We start from the raw sequence: 25,022 nt of genomic DNA on the forward strand, positions 1-25,022 counted from the left end.
TTTGAGTAATACCATCAACATGTATTTAGCTTCTAAAATGGAGTATAATTTCATCAATGTATTATTCACATGAAAGTTAACTTGTACTAATTGCTAAATTCCCAAATTACATATTTTCTTTGGCATTCTCTATTACAATCAAAGATTAATATGAAGAAACTATAATCAAATAACATTAGACCAACGCCATAGATAATTCATAGCGGTTTCTTTTACTGAACAAGTGAGCAAGTGATGACCCAAATTGTTGCGGCAAATTCCAGTAATCTCTCGACTTGACCATACATCTAAAACATACAGTTGATCCTCCTAAATTTATGTTAAAAGAGTTTTGATATTGTCGTTAGACTATGTGTTGTTGCTTTGCTACCCAATGTGATTCCATTTCCAAGGATGTTAGGGTAAGAGTAAGAGAACTTTCTGAACTTTTGCAATACAGGAACCACGAGACGAGATTGATATTGTATGATGTAATTAGGCAGATAAAACCAGCCCTTTAAGTGCTGGGATTTGACTTTCCAAGAACTCCCTTTTGGTCAATATTCTGTCGGATGAACAGTCGTCTTCCTGAAAGATTACATGTATAGAGAAACATTGATTAGTGCTTTCTTTAGAAAAAGATTTACTAACATCAGGTCGAAAGAAATGTAAATATACTTAATAATATAGGCCTGGTAAGTTTAATAAGCTAGCATAGTTTGAAATTATATATAATGTAGAAGCTCTTTTTTCTCTCTTATGTAAGTACATGATTAGAGACTGAAGAATATAGGTCTGATATTTGCAAATTTAACTTATAAACACGATTAAAAATAGATAACAAAACAAAGAGTGAAAATTATGTTGGTAGGATTTTTCAAAAACCAGATAGTCACTTAGCTGAGCCTATAAAATTGTTTTTGAGATTTAGCTACAATTCAAATGTGTATGAATGGAAGATGAAAACTATTGTAAAGAAGTTGGGACAAAACAAGCTTAATTTTCGAAAAGCAAAATGCTTATCAAACTGGATCACAGTAACCCATCTGCGGTAAAATAAAATTAAAAAAAAAAAAAGAATTATAGAACTAATAACACTAATTTAACTATCACGTATCTAGCTAGATTTGGAATGTCGGGAGGTTTGCTACATGTTGGATAAAAAAAAAATGGTAAATATAGACTTCCATCTTCCTAGTTCATAGGATGCAGAGTCAAAATGCTAAATCAATAATCTGATAAGGAGCAATATCACATACATCTCCAACAGCAGCCGAAATAAGAGACAGCAGGGTCACTGTCGCAGTTTGGTAATCTGATAAGATCTTGTGTGCTGAATCATCCAGTTTATCCTGAAAATTAGCACATAACTTCAGAGGGAAAGCCTTCGCAGTCCCAAATTTAATTAATGATTAAATCTATGCATGATAACAGATTAAACTGGCCTATCCAAAATTGGAATGCAGGTCTATCACGAATCAAAAGCATATGTATGAACTAAACATAAAGTAAGATATTTACAAATCAAATACTTTGAAAGATATTCAAAGAAAACAGTAGTAGCTGAGCTGAGAGTATGAATGTGTTAGGATCCCACCTAACAAGGATTATCTCAAGAAGAAAAGATGAACTCAAGAACACTTGAAAAAGTAACAAGTAACAATAATAACAAGTAGCAAGTACCCTAGCCTTTTGAGAGGGCTAGACTCTCCCAAGGTTCCCTTACAAGGAAATCTTTCTACAAAATTCTTCACACCTCTCCCCAACCCTTCTCCTACTATTTATAACAAAAAGATCTAACCAACTTACTAGCTATTTACTAATAAGCCCCCACTCACAACCCTCCTCATTTTCTACTAGTAATCCACTATTTTCCTATCTAGGGTCCTTACAGAATGATATTGCTTGTTCTCTCTCCCAAGGTACTAGAATTTGGATTAAGAGGCCACTCCTAGTGTCCTTACTTGAGTTTAAAGCAATTAAGGAGAACTCATGAGGCAGTGAGCCATCCTGAAAGTTCCACTTCATTAGGAAGAAGCCAAAGCCAAAGGTTCCAAGCCTGATTTTCAGAGCTCTGTAAGCTAGCCACTGAGTTATTAGGAATCGTGGATAAGTGAAACAGGGATGAATAAAATCAACATGACTCCAAACAAAAGTATGCAGTGATGGAATGGATCTCCAAGGAGATTTGGTTGAACCAGTAGTAAAAATAGGTCACTGATGGTTGGAAAGAGTTGGATAATGTTTTGTTTCAGCAATTTTCCTCCTAAGAGTTTGTTCCTCCTAGAGAAAATGCCAAATCCATTTGGCTAATACCGTTGAATTTCTGTACTTAATACTACCAATTCCCAGATCACCCATTTGTGGGGTTAATTGTGTACTTTCCAAATTGACATTGCCCATACATACTACTATCACCCTTTGCACCTTCCCAGAGAAAACCTCAGAAGGACTTGTCAATCAACTTGGCTACCTTACAAGGTAATGTGAATAAAGAAAGTAAAAAGAGGCATACTAGAAAGAGTTGATTGAATACATGCATGTCTACCTCCTTTGAAGTTTGAAATAAACGAGTTTCCAACAGTGCAGTTCATATTGTAATTTAAAGGTAAGTAGCCTTCTCAGCAAATTCATACTGAGCAGAATTCTCCAAAATTCAGTCAAAATTGAATTCAAAATTATTTGACTGAGCATCTACAACTCCTTGAATATTGAATGCTTGCTAACAACATTGAGTAGCGGAAGTTAATACAGAAAAAACCTATAGCACTATTTCCAAAATAGATTCAATTTTGGTGAAATTCAGTCTACATTTAGTGAACGTTTCCTTACTAAATACTGCCCGACGATAAATCTTTTCTTCTTATCTCATGTTTGGGATTCAGAATGCCTTCTATTCCACCCTTTTCTTCCAGTTTTTTTTTTTTTCCAATCTAACTAAGATCAGTGTTTCCTATTAAATGAAGCAGTAAAACAAATATGGCTATCAAAGCTACACAAGTTCAAGAACTATGAGTAGAGTCTAGAATTCTAGCCGCCTTACACAAGTACTCGTTGATATTGCTTTGAACTAAAACTACAAAATTGCAGCAACTAATTCTAAAATATGTATGGAAAAACGAACCTATGCTCTAACATAATGATTGAAGAAGAGATTTTCGAAACCTAATTGGACCAACTACTTTGATTGTTGCCACTTTATCCTATCTTTTCTAATTGTGTGTCACGTTACCAAGAGGAAAGGTCTCAGATCTACCTCTCTCGGAGTGTAACTCTTTTTTTGGGAATAGAACCTCACGGAGTGTAATTCTAGGAGTTACATCAACTTATTCTCCATTTTCAGTCATAAAAACTTGATTTTTATTTTTGGATAACCACCATACAAATATCAAACTTCAATATACTAGTTATCCTATAATTCTTCTCCATCATTTCTATACCCAAACACCACTGCAAACAGTAGTTCTTGCAGTAAAAACCAATAGGATGACTAGCTAAAAATAGTGACATTTTGGTCTCCATGAGTACAACAGGAAATGCTTGCTCTCTCTTCTAAATCGGACTCTAGGTTGCTTACCTAAAGAACATATGACCACAACAATTATTCGTAACTTCGTTTAAACAAGCACAGTTACTCTGATTTTAAAAAAAAATCTGAATATTCCACTACAGGCGATAAAATTTTAATTATCATCTTCCTTTATCAAGTTTTACGAAAACATACCTTCAACCGAGAAATAGCAACAGAGATTGCCCTTCCAGGAGCTTGAAGAGCTTTATGATATATCTACCAAAGGAAACCGAGATCAACAGGCCAAAAAGCAAAGAGATTTTTTGCAGGTACAATTAGTTTAATTCATTTTATAGTCAAGCTTCACTAACCTGTACGTAAAGAAGGGAAACAACTTTGGGTAGAAGAGCAATTGGATCCATTTCAGCAGAAACTTGAGATGTCAACTCCTGACATTTGAAAAACAAAAAAGAAAAAAAATAGTGACTGAGGAAGAGTGTCGGATAATAACACATTTTAACATCTCTACTATAAATATTGTACAGTAGTCTTTCTTACCTTAGCTTAGGTTTTTATTGTTATAATTCTAGATAGTAAGGTGTAATATATTTTCCTCAACGATGACTTCTTTCCTAGACTAAAAATGTAAGTCCCAGTTACACAAGTAACCTATTGCACATGTTTATTATTAATGAAATCATCATTTGGAAGAAGAAGAAAAGAAAACACTAGTAAATGATAAAATCTTGTAGTAAATGGAAATCCAGAAGTTTCAAACTTTGGAACCATAAAATCAGAATACAATCTTGCAGAATATCTTACCTTACGATATGAATGCAAAAGAGTCCTCTCCAATTTCTTGTCAAGTTTTTTCGGGATCATTCCACTGAACCAAATGCAGATTCGTATGCTGAGCACAGTGTGATAACGACTAACGTTCCTATGGAGATAAATACTAAATAAATGGAAAGGCTACCTCTCTTCTACTAAATCCCCCAGTGCATTTATGAAGGTCTCCACCCGCTGTTAAATAGAACACTAAAACACTGGGTCATAACATTCATATACATTGTCTTTCCAATTTATTAATTAGTAATTAGATGCTAGAATACAGATACACCAATTTCTTCAAGAAATAAGTTGCATCAAACAGGTAAGCTATAATTAATCTACAATTACGACTACAGTTACAGTAATTGTTACTATGCTGAAAAGTCAAGATAATGATCAGAAAACAAAATAATGTGGCAACTTTAACGATAAATAAGTGAAGCTTTAGTGCTGTGGGAAGAAACTTGAAAAAAAAGAAAAAGAAAAGAAAGAAAGAAAACACGTTGTGAAATTAACAAATAATATAAATATGATCGTAAAATGTATTCATTTTCAAAAAGGCATAAAATATAAAGTCCTACTTAAGCTAAACCGAATATTCAATCTAGGTACTAAATGAAGTTTTCCAGTCAAACCAAGTACAAAGAACATACATACCTGATCCAAAATGAAGTTTTTATTTTGAATTAAATACTTCTAAAGAGATAAGAACAATAAATGGTATCTCATTGTTCTCTAACAAAAAAAGAAAACTTAAGTGAAGGGAGTGATAGTGATGCTAGACAGCAATGGAAAATTCTGTTGAGATTTAATTCCCAATTTCATAGTTCATAGATCTTGGTGGGCAGCGGTCAAAATCTCCGAGCAGAAGATAAGACAAGATGGGGAAAAAGAAAATAGAAAGATAAACAAGCACTTTGGCAATCAATCTAGGACTTAATATTTTAATCCGTCCACAATTTCCAACTTAAATACATTATATGTTAGAAAACTCTGCAACAGTTTATGCTTCTGTATTCTTTGATGAGAAACTGCACTTCCATTGTGTAAGAGTGATTTTTTTTTTTTAAAAAAAAACAACTCCGAGATTACTGTTTTCAGCATCAAATTGTTAAAAAAAGCATTGACTAATTTCTTTAATTGCGTAAACTCTAGCTGGCAATAACTCTGAAGAAAAGAAAACAAAAAGACTGAGAGAAAGAGCGATCATGTGGAAGCAGAAACATGATAAATTGTCTGCCAAACAATTTTCCAAAGTATTGAAAATCATTCTCAACAAAAAACCTTTTCTTTGTCAAATAAAAAAAAACGTTTTTTCTTTAATTTTTAAAAATAATATAAATAAATAAATAAAGGAATCAACAAGCACTATCTTGTTGGCAATCAATCACTTACCTTCCCTTCCAAAGCTTCAGCTACAGTGACAGCCTTGTTTGACAGTGATCCAGGAAAGCTCTTAGCCTAAAATGCAATGTACAAAATTACAATATTACTTTGAACATATAATTTCTTGAAAACAATCTCATGTTTTAGAAGTTTTAAAAGAAAGAAAAAACATGATAATCTGTCGTTTATTTTTTCAAATCGTTATATCATTCATGAAAGGGTTTTTTTATTCATACTGTTGGAATTCTTTCCTTATTTTCTAAATATTTTTCTTGTTAGAATCCTAGAATGTTTATGGAAAGATTATGGAAATATTTTCCTTATTTCCTAAATCTTTTCCTTGTATTCTCTATTTATTCTCCCCCGTACCTATTATATTATTTATTAGAAAATAATAACAAGCATCGTAGTTTTTCTCCCAGAACTCAGGTTTCCACGTAAATTGGGGTGTGCTCTTTGTCTCTCCTTTCAATATGGTATCAGAGCGAGACATTGAACACACCCTAAAAAACACAACCAGTGATGGAAATCACACAAAGGAAATAGCCGCCAGTTTTAGTGTTGTCGTCGCCGCTGCAGTCGATGCTCGGATCAATGCTGCCATGGACGAATGGCTCCGCCACCTTCAGAAAATGCCGAGAAACATAATTCGGCAGATATTCTCGTCGTCCGCGCTACCACGTGCCGCCACGCGCATCCCACGCGCCGCCGCCAGATCTACACGCGTCGGTCCATCGTGTTCAGACGCCGCCGGCCAACCCAACCGTGCCACCCTCGTCTTTGTCCGTTGCCTGTAGTGTTCCCCACGTGCCGATTCGTGTTCTGCCACCTAATTCCGACCGGCGATCACCACTTCTGCAGTCAAATTTGTATGTGATGCCACCCAATGACCTTATTTATTATCCTGATGATAAGAATCCCCAAATTCACTCAACATTTGAGGTTGGTGAATTTTCGGAACATTCCAACCCTATCGTGCAAGCTTCCTCATCGTGAATAACTCAACAACAACTGGAACGGCTACAACAACAGATTGCAGCAATTGAGGCTCCCTAGGGACGACATCCAACACTCCTGTACAGATGTATTCTAAGAATCCAGTAACCTTGTTCCCTATTTTAGCTTCTTCCCATGTGAGTAAGAATGCTAGTTCTACCACACTTGGAACTATTGTCCAGTCAGGTATACCTCATTTCTTTAGTCTCATTAGTATTGATGGAAAGAATCCTTGGATCTTGGACTCAAGTGCCACTGATCATTTAACCGGTTCCTCTTAACACTTTGTGTCCTACATTCCGTGTGCTGGAAATGAGAAGATAAAAATTGTTGATGGCTCCTTGGCTTCCATTGCCGGGAAAGGGCAGATATCTCTTTTTGACGGGTTCTCATTACACAATGTGTTGCATGTGCCACGAATTTTATATAATCTTCTGTCGATTAGCAAGATTACTCGTGAACTAAATTGCAAAGTAACATTCTTACTTGATTCTGTTTCTTTTCAAGACTTGAGCTCGGGGAAGATAATTGGCACTGTCCGACACCAATAAGGGTCTTTACTTACTTGATGATGATCCCCTCCCTAGTAGTATTTCTAGGACCAGTCTTTTAACATCCTACTTTACAACCTCTGAAAAGACCTTATGTTGTGGCATTTCCATTTAGGTCATCCCAACTTTAAATTTATGAAATACCTATTTCCTCATCTTTTCTCCAAAGTTGATGTTTCTTTCTTATCTTGTGATGTATGTATAAAAGCTAAACATCACCGAGTCTCATTTCCTTTGCAACCCTATAAGCCAACTCGCTTTACTCTTGTCCATAGTGATGTTTGGGGACCATCCAAGGCCACTACCTCCTCTGGGAGACGATGATTTGTGACCTTTATTGATGACAATACTCGTCTTACTTAGGTTTTCCTGATCTCTGACAAATACGAAGTTACCTCCACATTCCGGGACTTCTATCACACCATAGAAACATAATTCAATTCAAAGATTGCAATTCTGCGAAGTGATAATGGTCGTGAGTTTCAAAACCACTCTCTTAACGAGTTTTTATCCTCTAAAGGAATTGTTCACCAAAGTTCCTGTGCTTACACCCCCAACAAAATGGAGTTGCCGAACAAAAGAATCGTTACCTTTTGGAAATTGCTCGTTCCCTTATGTTGTCCACTTCTCTTCCTTCCTATCTTTGAGGTGATGCCATTCTTACTGTAGCTCATCTCATAAACCGCATGCCTTCTCATGTCCTTCACTTCCAGACACCGTTAGATTGCCTCAAAGAATCTTATCCCTCCACTCGTCTCATCCCTGTTGTTCCCCTTCGGGTGTTCAGTTGCACTGCTTATGTCCATAGCCATGGTCCTAATCAAACTAAATTTACTCCTAGGGCTCAGGCTTGCGTGTTTGTTGGATATCCTCTACACCAATGACGCTATAAATGCTTTCATCCTTCTACCCGTAAGTACTTTGTTACCATGGATGTCACCTTTATTGAAGATCGTCCCTTTTTTCCAGTTAGCCTACTTCAGAGGGAGAATGTGAGTGAAGAGTCTAACTATATACTTCCCGTAGAGTCTTCTTATCCTACTATGGTTACCTTACCTGACCATAGCCCTCATAGTACAATCTTACCAACATTGGAAAACCTACTATAGGAGGAATCTCATAAAGGAAGTTGAATCTCCTATTGTTCAGACGGCTCCAGTGCAGGATTCTGAACCAATAAGAGATTAAGGTATGACTGATTCAATTAATAACAGAACATGTGAGAATGACAGGTCTGAGACAACTATTCTGGAATATATTGGTAAGCAGGGCAGTATTGATGAGGCCATTATAGACAGAGAGGACAAAATTATTGAAAACGAGGTTGTTGCTGAACATACTGAAAATAGTAGCAGGTATGATTCATCTCTTGATCTTTCTATTGCACTGAGGAAAGGTACAAGGTCCTGCACAAAACACTCCATATGTAATTATGTGTCATACAAAAATCTCTCACCACAGTTCAGAGCTTTTACTGCCAGCCTTGACTCTACCACAATACCGAACAATATTCATATGGCATTAGAGTGTCCTGAATGGAAGAATGCTGTCATGGAAGAAATGAAAGCTCTCGAAAAGAATAACACTTGGTATTGACTATTCAGAAACTTTTTCTCCGGTTGCTAAATTGAATACTGTTAGAGTTCTGTTATCTGTTGCTGTGAACAAAGATTGGCCTCTATACCAGCTAGATGTTAAGAATGCCTTTTTGAATGGAGACCTTGTGGAGGAAGTCTACATGAGCCCCCCGCCTGTATTTGAAGCCCAGTTTGGTCAGCAAGTGTGTAAACTCCAGAAATCCCTATATGGTCTGAAACAGTCTCCCAGAGCATGGTTCGATAGATTTACTACCTTTGTCAAGTCCCAAGGGTATAGTCAGGGACACTCTGATCATACTTTATTTACAAATGTTTCCAAGACAGTGAAGATTGCTGTTCTAATGGTTTGTGGATGACATTGTTTTAAGTGGAGATGATCAGACTGAAATCAGTCAACTAAAGCAAAGAATGAGTGATGAATTTGAAATCAAGGATCTGAAAAATCTGAAATATTTCCTTGGAATGGAGGTGGCCAGATCTAAAGAAGGTATCTTTGTGTCTCAGAGAAAATACACCCTTGATTTGCTAACTGAGACAAGTATGTTGGGATGTCGTCCCGCTGATACTCCTATGGAATTCAACTGTAAACTAGGAAACTCTGATGATCAAGTTCTAGTTGATAAAGAACAATATCAACACCTTGTGGGTAAATTAATTTACTTATCCCACACTCGTCCTGATATTTCCCTTGCTGTGAGTGTTGTCAGCCAGTTTATGCAGGCTCCTTATGAGGAACACATGAAAGCTGTCAACCGAATTTTGAGATATTTGAAAACAATACTTGGTAAAATGTCTGTTTAGTAAAACAAGCAGAAAGACTATTGAGGCATATACTGATTCGGATTGGGGAGGATCTAGTATTGACAGAAAGTCTACCTCAGGTTATTGTACCTTTGTTTGGGGCAATCTGGTAACTTGGAGGAGTAAGAAGCAAAGTGTTGTGGCTAGGAGCAACATTGAGGCCGAATACAAAGCTATGAGTTTGGGAATATGTGAGGAAATTTGGCTTCAGAAAGTCCTGTCGGATCTTCATCAGGAATGTGAGACACCATTGAAGCTTTTCTATGATAATAAAGCCGCTATTAGTATTGCTAACAACCCTGTTCAACATGATAGAACTAAACATGTTGAGATTGATCGACATTTCATCAAAAAACGACTTGACAGTGGGAGCATATGCATTCCGTACATCCCTTCGAGTCAACAGGTTGCTGATGTTCTTACCAAAGGACTTCTCAGACCAAACTTTGACTTTTGTGTTAGCAAGTTGAGCCTTATTGATATTTTCGTCCCAACTTGAGGGGGAGTGTTGGAATCCTTTCCTTATTTTCTAAATATTTTCCTTGTTAGAATCCTAGACTGTTTATGGAAAGTTTATGGGAATATTTTCCTTATTTCCTAAATTTTTTCCTTTTTTATTCCATTGTATTCTCTATTTATTCTCTCTCGTACCTATTGTATTATTCATTTGAAAATAATAACAGACAATCGTGGTTTTTCTCTCGATACTCGGGTTTCCACGTAAATTGGTGTGTGCTCTTTGTCTCTCCTTTCAATACATACAATTGTAGTTCTTTCTCCGGTACTAAGTGCGACTGCTTCAGAATTCTGCAATTCTGCAACTTCAATTCCATTCTTCAACTTGTTGTACAAGTCCTACATTACAAAATACATAGCAAAATTGAAATATTATCATCATCTCATCATTGACTCTGAATTCAATTAAAGTATTAAAAGAGAATTTTATAACTTTACCAAATTATGGAAAAGCATATCCACAATCGGTGCAGCTGTTGTTCTTAACAAATGCCGGTGCAAAATGACCTGTAAAAGCATTCCCAATATCTCTTGTGGTTATACCAGTTCACATTCACATTGCTTTAAAATTTATATACCAAACTTTATACATACAGAAATCGACTGGTCATCTTCAAATAAATCTAAAGCCTTTTCGTACAGCTGCAAATTTAAGAAAGACTGCAAGGAAAAATGCAAGCTTAAGTTACACTTTCTTATGGGTAGGTTTTAGTAACACATCATAAACTTCTCAAAGTTCTCGTCAGAAACAGAATATGCAATGTTGAAGTCGAATATACATATGAAGCCACCAGCTGTTAGGCTTCAAAGTACCTGCAAGATGTATGTACACAGCACAACCAATACACATAACACAATACAGTTCACACACAACACAAATATGAGAGGAGAAGAGATATAGGTATACTCATAAGGATTCCAAAAGAGTTCTAGGGTAGTTTATCAGCCAAATAAGAGGGCTGCTCTCTCCCCAATGAACAACACTTTCATTCAAAATTATCCAAAATATTCAGATGCCAACCCTAGCACAAAACACCTACATATATACCCTCCTTCTGCTGCTGCCACATTGCTAAGACCACTGACCATCCTAACAACCATGTTGTCTAGGTTGAATTTCCCTTCTTACCCTTCCTTTGGTAAACTTGGGTGATTGGAGGCCTAGCAATACCCCCATGGAGAAGAGACACCTTGTCCTCAAGGTGGAATTCTGGGTATTAATTCGCAAGCATCGCATAGGACTCCCATGTTGCTTCATGGCTTGGTTGATCCTTCCATTGGACAAAATACTCCCAATCTCGTTCAGCATCATTCCAGCGAATTTGGGTCACATTTTCGGGTTCTAACACCAGCTCCATTTGATCATTGAGCATTGCTATGTCCAGTTGAATTTGATGTTGGTCTCCCACCGCCTTCTTGAGTTGTGATACATGGAAAACCAGATGTATTTTGGTAGTTTTTGGTAGGTCCAGCATGTAAGCTACTTCTCCGACTCTACCCAATATCATGTATGGCCCAAAATATCTAGGAGATAATTTCTCACAACGCTTCTTCGCTACTGACTGCTGCCTATAGGGCTGTAATTTCAGATACACCCAGTCCCCAATGTCAAAAATCACATTGCGACGGTACACATCGGCAAACTTCTTCATTTGTTCTTGGGCATGTTGCAAATGACTCTTCAGGGTAGCTAACATTTCATCTCGCGATTGCAATTGATATTCCACTTAATCATTTGGGGTTGTACCTGCCTGGCCATAAGAGATGATAGGTGGAGGGGGCTGTCCATAAACTACAGCATAAAGGGTGTTTTTTATCGAAGATTGGTAGTTGGTATTGTACCAATACTCGGCCCACGCAATCTTATCGCTCCATGTCCTCGGTTTCTCTTGGCAAAACCATCTTAAATACAGCTCTAAACATTTGTTAATAACCTCCGACTGCCCATCTGTTTGTGGATGGTATGTCGTGCTTCTCTTTAGTTGGGTACCTTGCAATCGGTATAACTCTTTCCAAAAGTGACTTAGGAACACTCGATCTCGATCGGATACTATTGAACGAGGATATCCGTGAAGGCGCACTATCTCTTTGACAAACACCATAGCTACTGTTTGGGCCGAGAATGGATGACCCAAGGTTATGAAGTGAGCATATTTGCTTAGGCGATCCACTACCACCAATACGGTGTCGACCCCCTTGGAACGTGGTAATCCCTCCACAAAATCCATGAAAATATCCTAACAAATACGATTTGGAATAGAGAGAGGTTGTAGCAGTCCGGCCGGAGATAACGCTTGGATCTTACTTTGTTGGCACACATGACACTGATCCACATATAATTTAATATCATTCTTCATTCCTTCCCAAAAACAACTCTGCTGCGATTCGTTTATAGGTGCATAATTGTCCGGAATGACCCCCTATGACCGAGTCATGGAAGGTGTGCAAGATGGTGGGAATTAAACTCAAAGTCTTAGGGAGAACCAACCTGCCTCTATAAAACAACTTGCCTTGTCGAACTGTATAGTGAGGAATGCAATCCGGATCTGCTAACAATCGAACGAAAATAGCCTTTAGTTTCGTATCCTCTTGAACTTCCTTTTCCATTACCACAATGTCTAGTAAAGATGAGACTATAATCACATTCAACTGGGCCTCACTTTGCTCTCCGATCATGCTCGATAGAAGATCACAAAGTCAAACCCCATTAACTTCATTATCCACTTTTGAACACCCAGTATTAACTCCCTCTGTTCTAGGATATGCCTCAATGCCTTCTGATCAGTATACACCACAAAACGATGGCCCAACAAGTAGTGCCGCCATTTTTCCACTGCTAGGACTATGGCCATGAGCTCCCTCTCGTAAACAGATTTTTCACGTGCTGCTTCTGATAGTTTTTGACTGAAGTACGCAATCAGCTTCTTGTTCTGAGACAAGACCACACTTAGTCCGAACCATGATGCATCTGTTTCAATTTCGAAAGGTAGCTGGAAATTCGGCAGTACTAGAATAGGCAGCGTAACCATGGCTTTCTTGAGGAATTCAAATGCTTGGGTTGCTTCTTCCGACCAACGAAAATTATTTTTCTTGGTCAATCGCATAAGGGGCATGGCAATGGCGCCATAGTTTGCTACAAATCGGCGATAGTACCCGGTCAACCCCAAAAAACCCCTAAGTTCCCTTACATTCTTCGGCACAGGCCACTCCAACATAGCTTTAACCTTTTCATGGTCAGCCTCTACCCCCTTGGCTGAGACCCAATGACCCAAATATTCAATACGATCTTTGACGAAGTGGCACTTCTTCCGGTTCGCAAACAGGCAGTGCTGTCTTAATAGTTGAAACACCATTGTAAGATGCTCCAAATGAGTTTCCACATCCTTGCTGTACATGAGAGTATCGTCAAAATATACTAGCAAGAATTTAAGTAGATAGGGTCGAAAAACCTGATTCATAAGGGCTTGGAACGTCGAGGGTGCATTGGTGAGTTCGAATGGCATGACTAGGAATTCGTAGTGCCCCTCGTGCGTTCGAAAAGCAGTCTTTCTCACATCCTCATTGCGCACCCTAATTTGGTGATACCCCGATTTCAAATCTATCTTAGAGAAAACACTTGCCCCATTCAACTCATCCAACAACTGAATCATAGGAATTGGAAATTTATCGGGTACCGTTGCTCTATTCAACGCTCTATAATCAACGCAGAATCTCCATCCCCCATCCTTCTTTTTCACTAAGATCACGAGACTAGAGAAAGGACTAATGCTTGGCTGTATAATACCAAAATCGAGCATCTCATTCACCAACTTCTCAATTTCATTCTTCTGAGCATGTGGGTAGCGGTAAGGTCTCACGTTGATGGGGTCTGTGCCCTCCTTCAATTGGATTCGGTGGTCAACCTGTCTCATTGGGGAAAGCTCTGCCGGCATATTAAACACATTCTCAAACTCCAGTTGTAATTGCTCAAATTCTGGTCGAAGTTCTTCCATAGATTCCTTAACCATGATCTGTCTATCCGTTTTTAGATGCCCAAGGCTCTAAAATCGATTAGAAAACCTTGATCTTCCGACTGCCACGACTTCACCAACATTTTCAACGACACTTCCATTCGGGTCAACAAGGGATCCCCTTTTAGGACTATTTTGGAGTCCCCAACAACGAATGTCATGGCTAATTCTTTCCAATCAACGGTCATTGCCCCCTGCTTTCGGAGCCACATCATGCCCAAAACCATGTCCAGATTACCCAGCTCTAGCGGTAAAAAATCCTCCACTATAGTTAGTACCGGTAGCCCGACTGTGGCCCCTTTGCACATTCCCTTCCCCTGGACAGCCTTTCCGGAACCCATAATGATCCCGTAGCTAGTCGTCTCTGCCGTGGGAATATTTAACTCTTCTACCAAATGTAACAAAATGAAGTTGTGAGTGGCCACTGCAGTCCATCATAACCACAACCTCTCTGTCTTCCACCGAGCCTTTATCTTGAACGTGCCCGGCGCCATGAGTCCCACCACCGAGTTCACTGACAACTCCACAACTGGACTGACTTCTACCTTTGTTCCTTTGTTTTCTATATCTTCCATCACCGTGTCTTCAAGGTCATCTGCTACCAAGTAGAGTCGAAGTTCCTTGTTCTTGCAACGATGTCCTTCACTGAATGGTTCGTCACATCTGTAGCACAGGTCTTTATCACGTCTTGCCTGAAGTTCCGAATCCGTCCACCGTCGAAAAGGTGGCTCGCGTCTGATTCCTCCACCAATTGTGTTGGGTTGAGACGTATTCGAATTATTTGGTTGGGGGGAAATTTTTTCGGCAAGCGTAACTATTTTCGTGATAGGGTATTCCGAATTCTTGGCTATGGGTTTTTGGGCCGTTTTTATCTCTCTCATGTACAGGCTTTGGCTATTTTTGGCTGTCTATTTTTTCCTCTGCTAACTGGGCTGCCTCCATCATGTCTTCAAGGCCCACGGCCCGCATGGATAGTACTTCTGTCCTGATCATTGGGTCCAACCCATTTGTGAAAGTTCCCTCCAACACATCTTCTGCAATCTCCACCAATGGTGCCGATAACTCCTCAAACCGTTGCAAATAATCTTTTACCTTCCCTTCCTGTTTGATCGCCAAGAATCTCACACATTGTGTTCCCTGTTCTCTACTCCGAAATCGATTATACATTCTCTCATTCAACTCCTTCCATGATCTGAACCGTTTCTGATTTTCCGCCCACCGAAACCAGCTTAGGCCCTTACCCTTTAAACTCACAACCACGATTTTCAACTTCTCACGTTTGTTCAGAAGATGCATTTGAAAATAATGCTCTGCTCTATAGAACCATCCGTCTGGGTCTTCTCCACTGAAAACCGACATTTCTAATTTTTTAAACTTGATTCGATCCTGTCTTACCCTTGTGTCTACGCTCATAGAGGTTTCTCCTTCTTCACCGTCCCCTTCCCCTTCGAAGATTTCTTCAGTTCGGATTTTCCTCTTTCCGGTGTTTATTCCGGTCAATTCGGATCCCTCCATTTGCCTATGACAATCTTCATACATGGTCGTTAACATTGCGTGCATTTTTTCCACAGTTTTCTCTAACATTGGCAGTCTCTGGACCTCTTGTTTAATCGCTTCAACCTCAGCCTCCGAAGCGGCCAAACGCTCCTCTATCAGTTTTGCCGTTATTTTCTTCCACCTCCCCAGAGTGTCGACTGGCTCTGATACCAATGTTAGGCTTCAAAGTACCTGCAATATGTATGTACACAGCACAACCAATACACACAACACAATACAGTTCACACACAATACATATATGAGAGGAGAAGAGATATAGGTATATTCAATAAGGATTCCAAGAGTTCTAGGGTAGTTTATCAGTCAAATAAGAGGGCTGCTCTCTCCCCAATGAACAACACGTTCATTCAAAATTATCCAAAATATTCAGATGCCAACCCTAGCACAAAACACCTACATATATACCCTCCTGCTGCTGCCATGTTGCTAGGACCACTAGCCATCCTAACAACCATGTTGTCTAGGTTGAATTTCCCTGCTTACCCTTCCTTTGGTAAACTTGGGTGATTGGAGGCCTAGCACCAGCATTGGGAAATATAACTGTATTTACCTCGTCAAGTTTCTGCTGGGTATTGTCAAGTAAACGTTTCATTTTCTCTGCATTTTCTGTAAATAATGCCTTCCTTCTCTCCCTCCACAAATTGTTCAGCATAGGTCTAAGATGATTTGCCAAAGGTTGGACGATTATTGTAGGATCATCTATGCCTGATATAATGCAGTATGTTAGAACAAGAACTAAAATGGATGCAAAATACTATAAAATTTAAAACATTGAAAACAAGTTTCAAACCATGTTCCTCAAGATCAGGTATTAGTGTCTTGATCTTCTCAATAACCCATTCTTCGGTAGGGTAATTAATATTGCTCTCTTTTGTTTTAGCTGATTCCTTTTTACCCCCTGCTTTCGTCTCTGCCACTTGCACATTGGATGTACCCCTAGTTTTCCTCTGGTTTTTCTTGGATTTCGTTGAAGATTCCTGGTCATCCAGAGCACCTTCAGCAGCAGTAGATTGAGTATTTCCAATTGATTTACCCTTCTTTTTCTTTGATTTTTTGTCCATGATATCTCCAGTTTTACCACTATCATTTCCTGTTTCAATTGACTCAGTAGACATGCTTGGATCATTTCCAAGTTTACTACTGCTCTGTGAGTCTCCAGAAAAAATGCCAGTAGAAGATCCTGGGACAGTTATGGTCTCCATCTCCTTCTCCATGCGATCATATAGATCCTGGTTTATGCAGATAGAAGATTATGTAATATACTAATGTAAACAAATAATTAGAAGAGTGGAACTAAGTTCAAGAGTTCTTTCAATGTTCCGTTTTAGCTTTGAGCAACTTCTTATGAGTCATTTATCCATCATCTTCTAGGGAATTTGACCACTAATTTCACATAATTCAGGGATATGGCCATAAATTCAAACTCCTTAATTTGCACAGGAAAGAGACACAGAAGAGAGTATAGATCAAGTTAAAGTCTGATGACAAGATCTACAATGCAACCATCAAGACATTCAAAATGGTCAATAAAGTTTATTCAACAATCAACCTTCCAATCATGTAAACCACAACCTTGCTACCCCTCAACTCCTTAAGCACTTCCATGATATAAACTAGCAATCCTGGCAAGACTAGTAAACTGAATGCAAACTACTTCACAACTAACATCTAGTAATGAATTACTACTCGAAATCAAAGAAGATGCTAGGAATCCATAGATTCTTTTTATGGAACTGAAGGACAACAAAATTATAAAAGAAAAAGACATACCTTGATAAAAGTATTGCTGAATATAAATGAATCACCAAATATGAGAGCTTTATTAGACTGCAAGCAAGAGAAACATAATAATCTTATACTTCTCATTGTTGTTAAATGAGCAATAGCACAACTTTGCAAGTATACTCACCTTTAGTGCTCCCTGAACAGATGGGCAAGATAACAAAATTTTAGATGCGTCTTGGGGCTCAAATGATGAAGGAAGTACTAGAAGAGAATTGGCCCTGCACGATTATAAAAAAATATGTAAGAAAAACATGGACATAACTATTAACATAAAAGGTAACTTAAACATTTAAAAAAGAGTTATAAATAAAGGAAAATTTATTGTAAACTATCATGTTCCTTTCAGCCCTTGCATATTTACAGGTCTAAATATTTTGAAATCAAATAAGTTCCAAATGTTTACTAACAACAAATTTAAAGGAAAAGTTATATATTACAATTTACAACAAGATAAGTCGTACCAGCTACCACGCTCAAGGATATCCTCAATGGTAGAATCCAACATTTCAATAATTGAAGGGTGAATGAATGTAGTACTTAAAGGTATGCCATCAGGATATCTGGACTAGAATGAAGCAAAATCTCTATCATAAGTTTATGATGTAAGCACAGAAATTCCATTATTTTAAAGCACGAAACTCAAGATAAAAGAAATTAAGTACCTGCAAGTACTGAATGGGGTTGGGAATCCCAAGTTTTCGTAGAAAATCATAGCTAATAACCGAATTCTGCATTAAATTATAGAAATAATATAAATGAGAACAGTTATATTATATAATTAAATATGTCTTCACCCACTAGCCTAAGTTTTTGGGTCAATTGGTGATTTAAGAAGATCTTGTCTTCAAGCCCCTTCAATATTATTTCCTTCCCAACTAAAATTGATTTCCACTTGTTGGGCTTTTCATATATTTCAAGTCCACAAGTGTAGAGGAGTTAGATGCTATGTAATTATATTTTCCTTCACCCACTAGCTTAAGCTTTTTGGTGAATTGGTGATTCAGGAAGAGCACAATATTACAAAGCAAAAATATTTCCCAAAGCTCTCCTCAATCTCAACTTCTCTATGTTTGCAGTAATAGCCACAATTAATTCTTCCAAAAGTGTAACTAATAGTGGAGAAGGAGTGGAGGTCGAGGGAGATGAAAGCAGAGAGAAAGATAAGAGAAAAAGAAGGCAACATAGTAATAACTAAATAAAAACTCACCTAATACATAAGTTAATCTTAAGTCATCTATTGACCCAAAAGCTTAAGCTGATGGGTGAATACAAATTTAATATAATATCTAACAGTTAATTTATGCATTATGCATTTTTTTTTATAAGAAACAATAAAGAAGTATATTCCAAAAAAGCCAAGGTACAAACTGATGGTTGGAGTAGAGGAACCTCCCTAGAGACTATACAAAGAGAGTCTTTAAATCCTTAATAATCATCAGTAGATTATGTCTGCAAAATAATTTAGTACTGACATCCACCAAGAACCTGAATTTTGTACAGAACTACAAAAGATATCAAAACTTAGAAATGTATCTACAAAGGTTTTAGCATTCCTTTCCTTCCACAGATGTCCTAGGAGAGCTCTAAAAGCATAGCTACCCACCACCTCGGCTTTTCCTTTAAGATTCCACCCATCATTTCTTCCCAAAGCCTTAATCCAAAACACAGCCTACACCCTCACGACAAAAGAAGCCAACCACTTTATTTTCTTGGCAATCTATCATCAATATTTAGACTTCCGAAGGCCATGACCAAAGAAAAACTTTGACAAAGTTCGGCCATTTGTTCTTCCAAATCAACCTAATTAGGTTCAAATCAGACTGAAGAGCCAATCACCAATGTACATTAATAACTTCCAGATCCCTCTAACGACCATAAAACTTCATCTATTCCTTCACCCAGATGCACTGCATTGTTTCTATCTACCAAAGCCATCCAACTAATTAACTCTGTCAAAGAGAGCCCTTCGAAGGCCTACATTCCAAACTTCACTATCATTATCTCAACAATCATAACTATGGGCCTCTCTTTGTAATCTATCATTATATCTATCTATCAACCAACAGATTCCAAAAAGCTTTTCTTTAGCCTAAAGAAAAACCAAGGTAACTAATCAGAAATGCTTCCATTTTACATTGAACTCCTCTGCCCATTCTTCAACTCCCTCCTCACTCATATTGAAACCAATAAGTGAGATTTTAGCCACATTCAACATCAAACCAGAACCGTTTCAAGAAAGATTCAAAATATCCCACCAAATTCCAAAAGGAGAAGCCTCGTCTGGGTAAAAAATCACCGTACCATCAACATAATGAAGAATGGGAATTAATAATTCACAGCACTTGTCACCACAACAAAGCCCTACAGATTCCTTTTTTCAAGACAGAATTGAATCATTAATTTAACAGTGTCTCCAATAATGCTGGAAAAAAAGGGAGAACATATCCCTACCTTAGACCCCTACAAGCTGAAAATTTTCCTCTTGGTCTTCCATTGATCAAAATGGAGAAGTCCATTTTCTCCACATTCTACCAAAGCCTTTCAGTTTCAAATCTGCATCAAGGAAATCTCAGCTAAACTTCATAAGCCTCCTCTAAATCAAGCTATAGGGCAAAGCCCCTTTCATTAGAAGCTTTCAAACTTCTACTGACTCTGCAGCTTCCAAGATGGCGTCCAATATTTGTCTGCCTGTCATAAAGGCAGCCTGACAATCACTTATTGTATATGCTACAATTTTATTCAACGAGGAGATCAAGCTTATGGGTCAAAAGTCACTGACTCTTGAGGCAATCTTCTTCTTAGAGTTTCTTTTTCTTTTCTTTTTTTTTATTTTCTTTTTTTTTTTTCTCAGAAACACATTATCTAAAGATTGGTTGCAAAAAGAAAAAGAAGGCACGAGATACCCCACATACCAAATGGTCAGAAAAGACGAGCCCCACCTGATGATATTTTGAGAGAGACTACAATTACGAAACAATTTAGAATTCACTGACCAAGAAAAAGCAAAAAGAATGGCAGGATCCCAAAACACCTCCCTGTTAGACTCATGGTTGTTGAAGATTTTTGAATTCCATTCAAACCAAAGTCTTGAAAGAAAAGCAAAGACCAGACCAGACCAAGAATCTTTGCTTTCCCTTTAAAGGGCACACTACAAAAGAGCTAAAAAAGGGCCTCCGACACTGCTACAAATCAAGTAAATATTAGTTTTGTAAGTTCGTTTATTTTCAGAACTCAAGGGCATAGTTGTAACCTATAGAAAAGATTATGTTCGAGTAAGATCATTTTGCTAGTTCGTTTATTCATGATACCTTTTTCAAAGAATTTGTGGAGCACTTCTATTAAGTCAGCCTTCAAATTTTTCCAATTTTTTATTTCATGCAATTCCCACGTCATCTCATATGAACCAGGGGATTTGAGGTTTCCCATATCTTTGATTGCTTAAAGGATCTCTTCCAATTGAAATGTACTCTCCAAACCCACCCTAATTTCCACTGTAAAAGAAGACCCACCATTATCTGTCTTAAATAAGTTTTGAAAGAAACCAATAATCTCTCTCTACTTCTTTTTCAGAGGATAAGAACTCCCCAGACTCGCTTTCAAGAGTAGCAATAAAGGCTTTATTTTTCCTTGCCAAAACCCACCTATGAAGAAAAGAGGTGTTTTCACCTCGTCCTTTAGCCAATTTATCTTACACCATTGCCTCAAAATGTCCTGCTCACTAATGGTTAACTACAGCAAGGAAGCCTTTAACCTGGTTTTTTGTTCAATTACCTGAGGCAAAATAATCTCTTGCTCTTCTATTTCATCAATATGCACGATCTGCCAAGAAAATTTTGCTTCATAGCAATCATATTCCTAAAATATCCTTTGTTCCACTTCATAATACTAATACAGGATTTCAAAACCCTCAGTTTGTCCATGTATTGGTGTCCTGCCCAATCATTTGGATTCTGCTCTGCCCACCAAATCATAACCTTCCTTCTAAAGCTCACATCACTAACTTATTTCCAAAAAAAAGTTCACATCATTAACAGCACCTATGTTATAAAAGAACGTACCTTTTTGTATCTAAAATCTAAATAAGATTAGGATACTAAACTGACTATAATAGATGTATATATCTTACATATATTTAATGTATATTCTGTGATATATAAGTTTAGGCACTCACAGTCACAACTGACCAGAAAATACATATAACCTCTGTGCATGTGTTTTATTATTAAGAATGACAAACATATAGATAGCATAAATTTACCAAAAAGAGAAGGAAAGATAAAGGCTCCAACTTCTAAGCTAAAAGGGATTAGCAAATAGTTACCTACTTGACCAGTTGACCTAAGCTAAGGAGAGTAAGTAAAGATATTCATATAGAACCATGGATGAAAATCAAATCTTTTATCTATGCTTCATATATAAGAGTATCATAGAGGACATCTATGATTTCTTTCAAATGAAATTGATGCACAAAATTAATTCTAGAAATAAGAAAGAAACTTATATTCGTAATTCCACAACATAAATACAGTAGGATAATAAGAACTAAATACCTGTGAGAAGAAAGAATCTATGGATTCTTTTTGAGCAATGGAAAATATCTGCATTATAATTTCACATTAAACAAACAACTGCATTAGATATTTAAACATAGATGAGGAACTAAAGAAATTTATATGACTACTACCATATCTATCCACTTATAAACCCAGATTCTTTTTTACTTTCAATCTCCTTTGTCGACAACTATTTTAGATCTTTTTTTTCTTCCTACTGGAACTAAAAATAACTACCATGATTAGCAGGCATTCAGGCAGCACGTGAACTCATGAAAAAGTATGGAGATAACTGAACTGCAAATATGCATTCGATAAAAAAAAATGCAAGCGTACAAATTGAAAGTTCAATTACATACATTTGGTGTCCAATGAACCCCTGCACGAAGTGATCCAAGAACCTCATTTTCCTTCATAATTCCATTGAAAAGAGACTGGAAAAATGAAGCATCGACAGCTATCCCACTAGCTCCGTCAATGCCTTGCAAGAGTTGCTGTAAAGTGCTCCATATGACAGTTAAATTTGTAGGAACGGTAATAGCTCTGGTGGCACCACGAACCATGGCAGAAACCCGTGCAACATATGCTGGGGTATACAGCTGACCACCTTCAAGCCTACCTTTTACCTAAATTCACGAAACCACAGTGAAATATTTTCCTTCTAATCCTAAACTTGGCTGATCGTGATAGCAGAACAGAAATTACCAGGGTTCCAAGCCGTTGATCCAACATGGATGCAAGCAATTCTGAACCAACTTGCAACTCCGCAGCAATTTCAGCCAAAGCAATTTGACTAGACTCCTGAAGCCGCTCATTTATTTCTTCCGCCACTGAATCCCAATAAGATTGAGATATAATTTCCCCTTGAATCAACGTAAGTTGGGGGTCATCTGATACAATCTGTTCAGCTTGCTTCTCGATATAATACAGATCCACACCAATAGTATCCGCAAGATCTATCAAAGAAATGCGTCCTAACTTCTCAATCTCAGCCAATATTTCACGCCGCAAGTGCTCCTACAGTATTAACAGGCATTAGAACAACAATGAACTCGAATTGAGTTACAATAATCTCTTCTTCCAAGTCAGCACTATCATATATCCAACATTTCAGGAATTAAGCTTCATACAAGGTGGCTAAAATCAGACCAAGCAGCTTCAAATTGTACAAATTGGTCAATTTAACAAATTTTCAATTACATCCCATCAGTTTAACAGAATCAGATAGACATGCAATAAAAAATCGATTGCATTATACAAGATCATTAAAGAAATATAATCATACAGGAGTGATATATTCTTTGCCGGTAACGGTGTGGAGGAGCTCAAAATCGAGGATACGAAGCTCTTGAAGCTTTTGGACCAATTCCACAACATTTCTTTCCGATAATCGAATGCTTGATTTAGCTTGTTGTGCAAATTCAAACTGTCTCTGAAGTTCTAGCAATTCATCGTCCATGTTGCCTTCGGGATCGCGGAGTTCACCGGAAACAGAGCCTAAGCGCACACACACAAAATTGAATTTTGATTTCTTGGATAGATATCCCATTTATTTCAAAATGGTATACTTTTCCAAAAGCCTCCCATTCATGAAATTGGGTTACTTTTCCAATATCTTCAATATTTTTAAAAAAATATATATGCCTTATAGCCTTGTCTTTGTGCTTTTCTTTGCATATGATTGTAATTCATCCGTTAATTCTATCTAGTTTGGTTGGTTAAGTCGTTTATTTTCATTTAACTCATCGTTTTTGAATCAATGAAATTCCAACGATTTTGAATCTATGAGTGTCGCGCCCCACCTCATCTCTTAGAATCGTCACGGCCAATGATATTCATCGATTGTTTTTCAACTATGTATTTTAAAGGTATTCAGTCAGTTGAATACTTTAAAACTTTAAAGTTCGAACTCATGTTAAATTATTGCATGTTACTCGCTTTGACCTTTGCATTTTCTTGATTGAGTTTACTGTTATTAATGTAAATAAAGTAGGCTTAGTTATTTTGGGTAATGATATTAATGTAAATAAAGTAGGCTTAGTTTATTTGGGTAATTACCCTTGTATAAATACACTCCCTTTGGTCAATCAAATACAATCAAGAGAATATTCTTCAGAATATACTTTCACATGGTATCAGAGCTAGGGTTTTCATCTTAGCCGCCGCCCCCGCCGCCGCGCCCCCCACCGTGAAAGTCTCCATCTCCGTCATCCTCATCGCGCCTCGCAGCCGTTCCGTCATCGTCATCCTCATCGCGCCGCAGACAGCTCCGATCTGTCTCCAGCCCTTCCGCGCGCCTCGCAGACAGCTCCGATCTGTCTCCAGCCACAACATCGGCGTCGCGCCGATCAGCAGCAGCCTCGGCATCGCAGGTGGCCGTTTCCGCTCCGATTCGTCTCCATCCGAGGCAGCCGCGCCGTTTCCGCTCCGATTCGTCTCCATCCGCGAGGCAGCCGCGCCGTTTCCGCTCCGATTCGTCTCCATCCGCGAGGCAGCCGTACGCGTCACCTTGCGGCCGCCGTCCAGATCTGTACCGCAAGACCTTCCGCCGCTGCCGCCATTGCTCTTCCGCCGCTGTCCAGCCGTCTCAACCGGTTCTGTCTCCGTTGAAGCCAAGGTCGCCGCGTGAACCTGTACCGCAAGGCCTTCCGCCGCTGCCGCCATTGCTCTTCCGCTGCTGTCCAGCCGTCTCAACCGGTTCTGTCTCCGTTGAAGCCAAGGCCGCCGCGTGAACCAGTAACCGCACGCGACTTCCCTTCCAGCCGTGAGTGCAAGACGACGTCTACCGTCCGACGCCGCCCACCAGATCTGACGAATCCTTCAGCCGTTTGTCTTCAGATCTGACGAATCTTTCAGCCGTTTGTCTTCAAGTTTTTTTTTGTTTGTCTCCGTTCCCAGCCGTGCACCCCTCAACTGCAGTCACGAATCAGTCAAAACTCGGCCGAAAA

At 38.3% G+C, this 25,022-nt stretch overlaps 1 protein-coding gene across 1 annotated transcript; it reads right to left on the bottom strand.

Moving 5' to 3' along the window:
- On the bottom strand, positions 1 to 23,598 carry LOC101208187 (E3 UFM1-protein ligase 1 homolog). Its single transcript, XM_011659699.2, has 20 exons — positions 23,360 to 23,598; positions 22,780 to 23,091; positions 22,434 to 22,700; positions 22,072 to 22,119; positions 18,184 to 18,249; positions 17,983 to 18,086; positions 17,646 to 17,739; positions 17,507 to 17,563; positions 16,527 to 16,965; positions 16,287 to 16,441; positions 10,764 to 10,829; positions 10,608 to 10,676; positions 10,416 to 10,508; positions 5,717 to 5,782; positions 4,467 to 4,513; positions 4,313 to 4,376; positions 3,862 to 3,939; positions 3,704 to 3,766; positions 1,239 to 1,331; positions 1 to 567 (listed from the first exon to the last, which is right to left on the bottom strand). The coding sequence occupies exons 1-20, from the start codon at positions 23,531 to 23,533 to the stop codon at positions 475 to 477; spliced, it is 2,448 nt and encodes an 815-aa protein (XP_011658001.1). The 5' UTR covers positions 23,534 to 23,598; the 3' UTR covers positions 1 to 474.
- Positions 23,599 to 25,022: the final 1,424 nt, after the last annotated feature.

This window comes from Cucumis sativus, chromosome 1 (assembly GCF_000004075.3).
Source record: "Cucumis sativus cultivar 9930 chromosome 1, Cucumber_9930_V3, whole genome shotgun sequence".
In the NCBI taxonomy this organism is placed as follows: domain Eukaryota; kingdom Viridiplantae; phylum Streptophyta; class Magnoliopsida; order Cucurbitales; family Cucurbitaceae; genus Cucumis; species Cucumis sativus.

What these genes read in the sequence shown, in the direction of transcription:
- LOC101208187 (XM_011659699.2), bottom strand. Translation starts at nt 23,533, where the DNA reads ATGGACGATGAATTGCTAGAACTTCAGAGACAGTTTGAATTTGCACAA. An exon ending in GGGTTCATTGGACACCAAAT is followed by an intron (nt 22,120 to 22,433) that starts GTATGTAATTGA and finishes ATTATAATGCAG; the next exon opens with ATATTTTCCATTGCTCAAAA. An exon ending in TCAGCAATACTTTTATCAAG is followed by an intron (nt 16,966 to 17,506) that starts GTATGTCTTTTT and finishes TGCATAAACCAG; the next exon opens with GATCTATATGATCGCATGGA.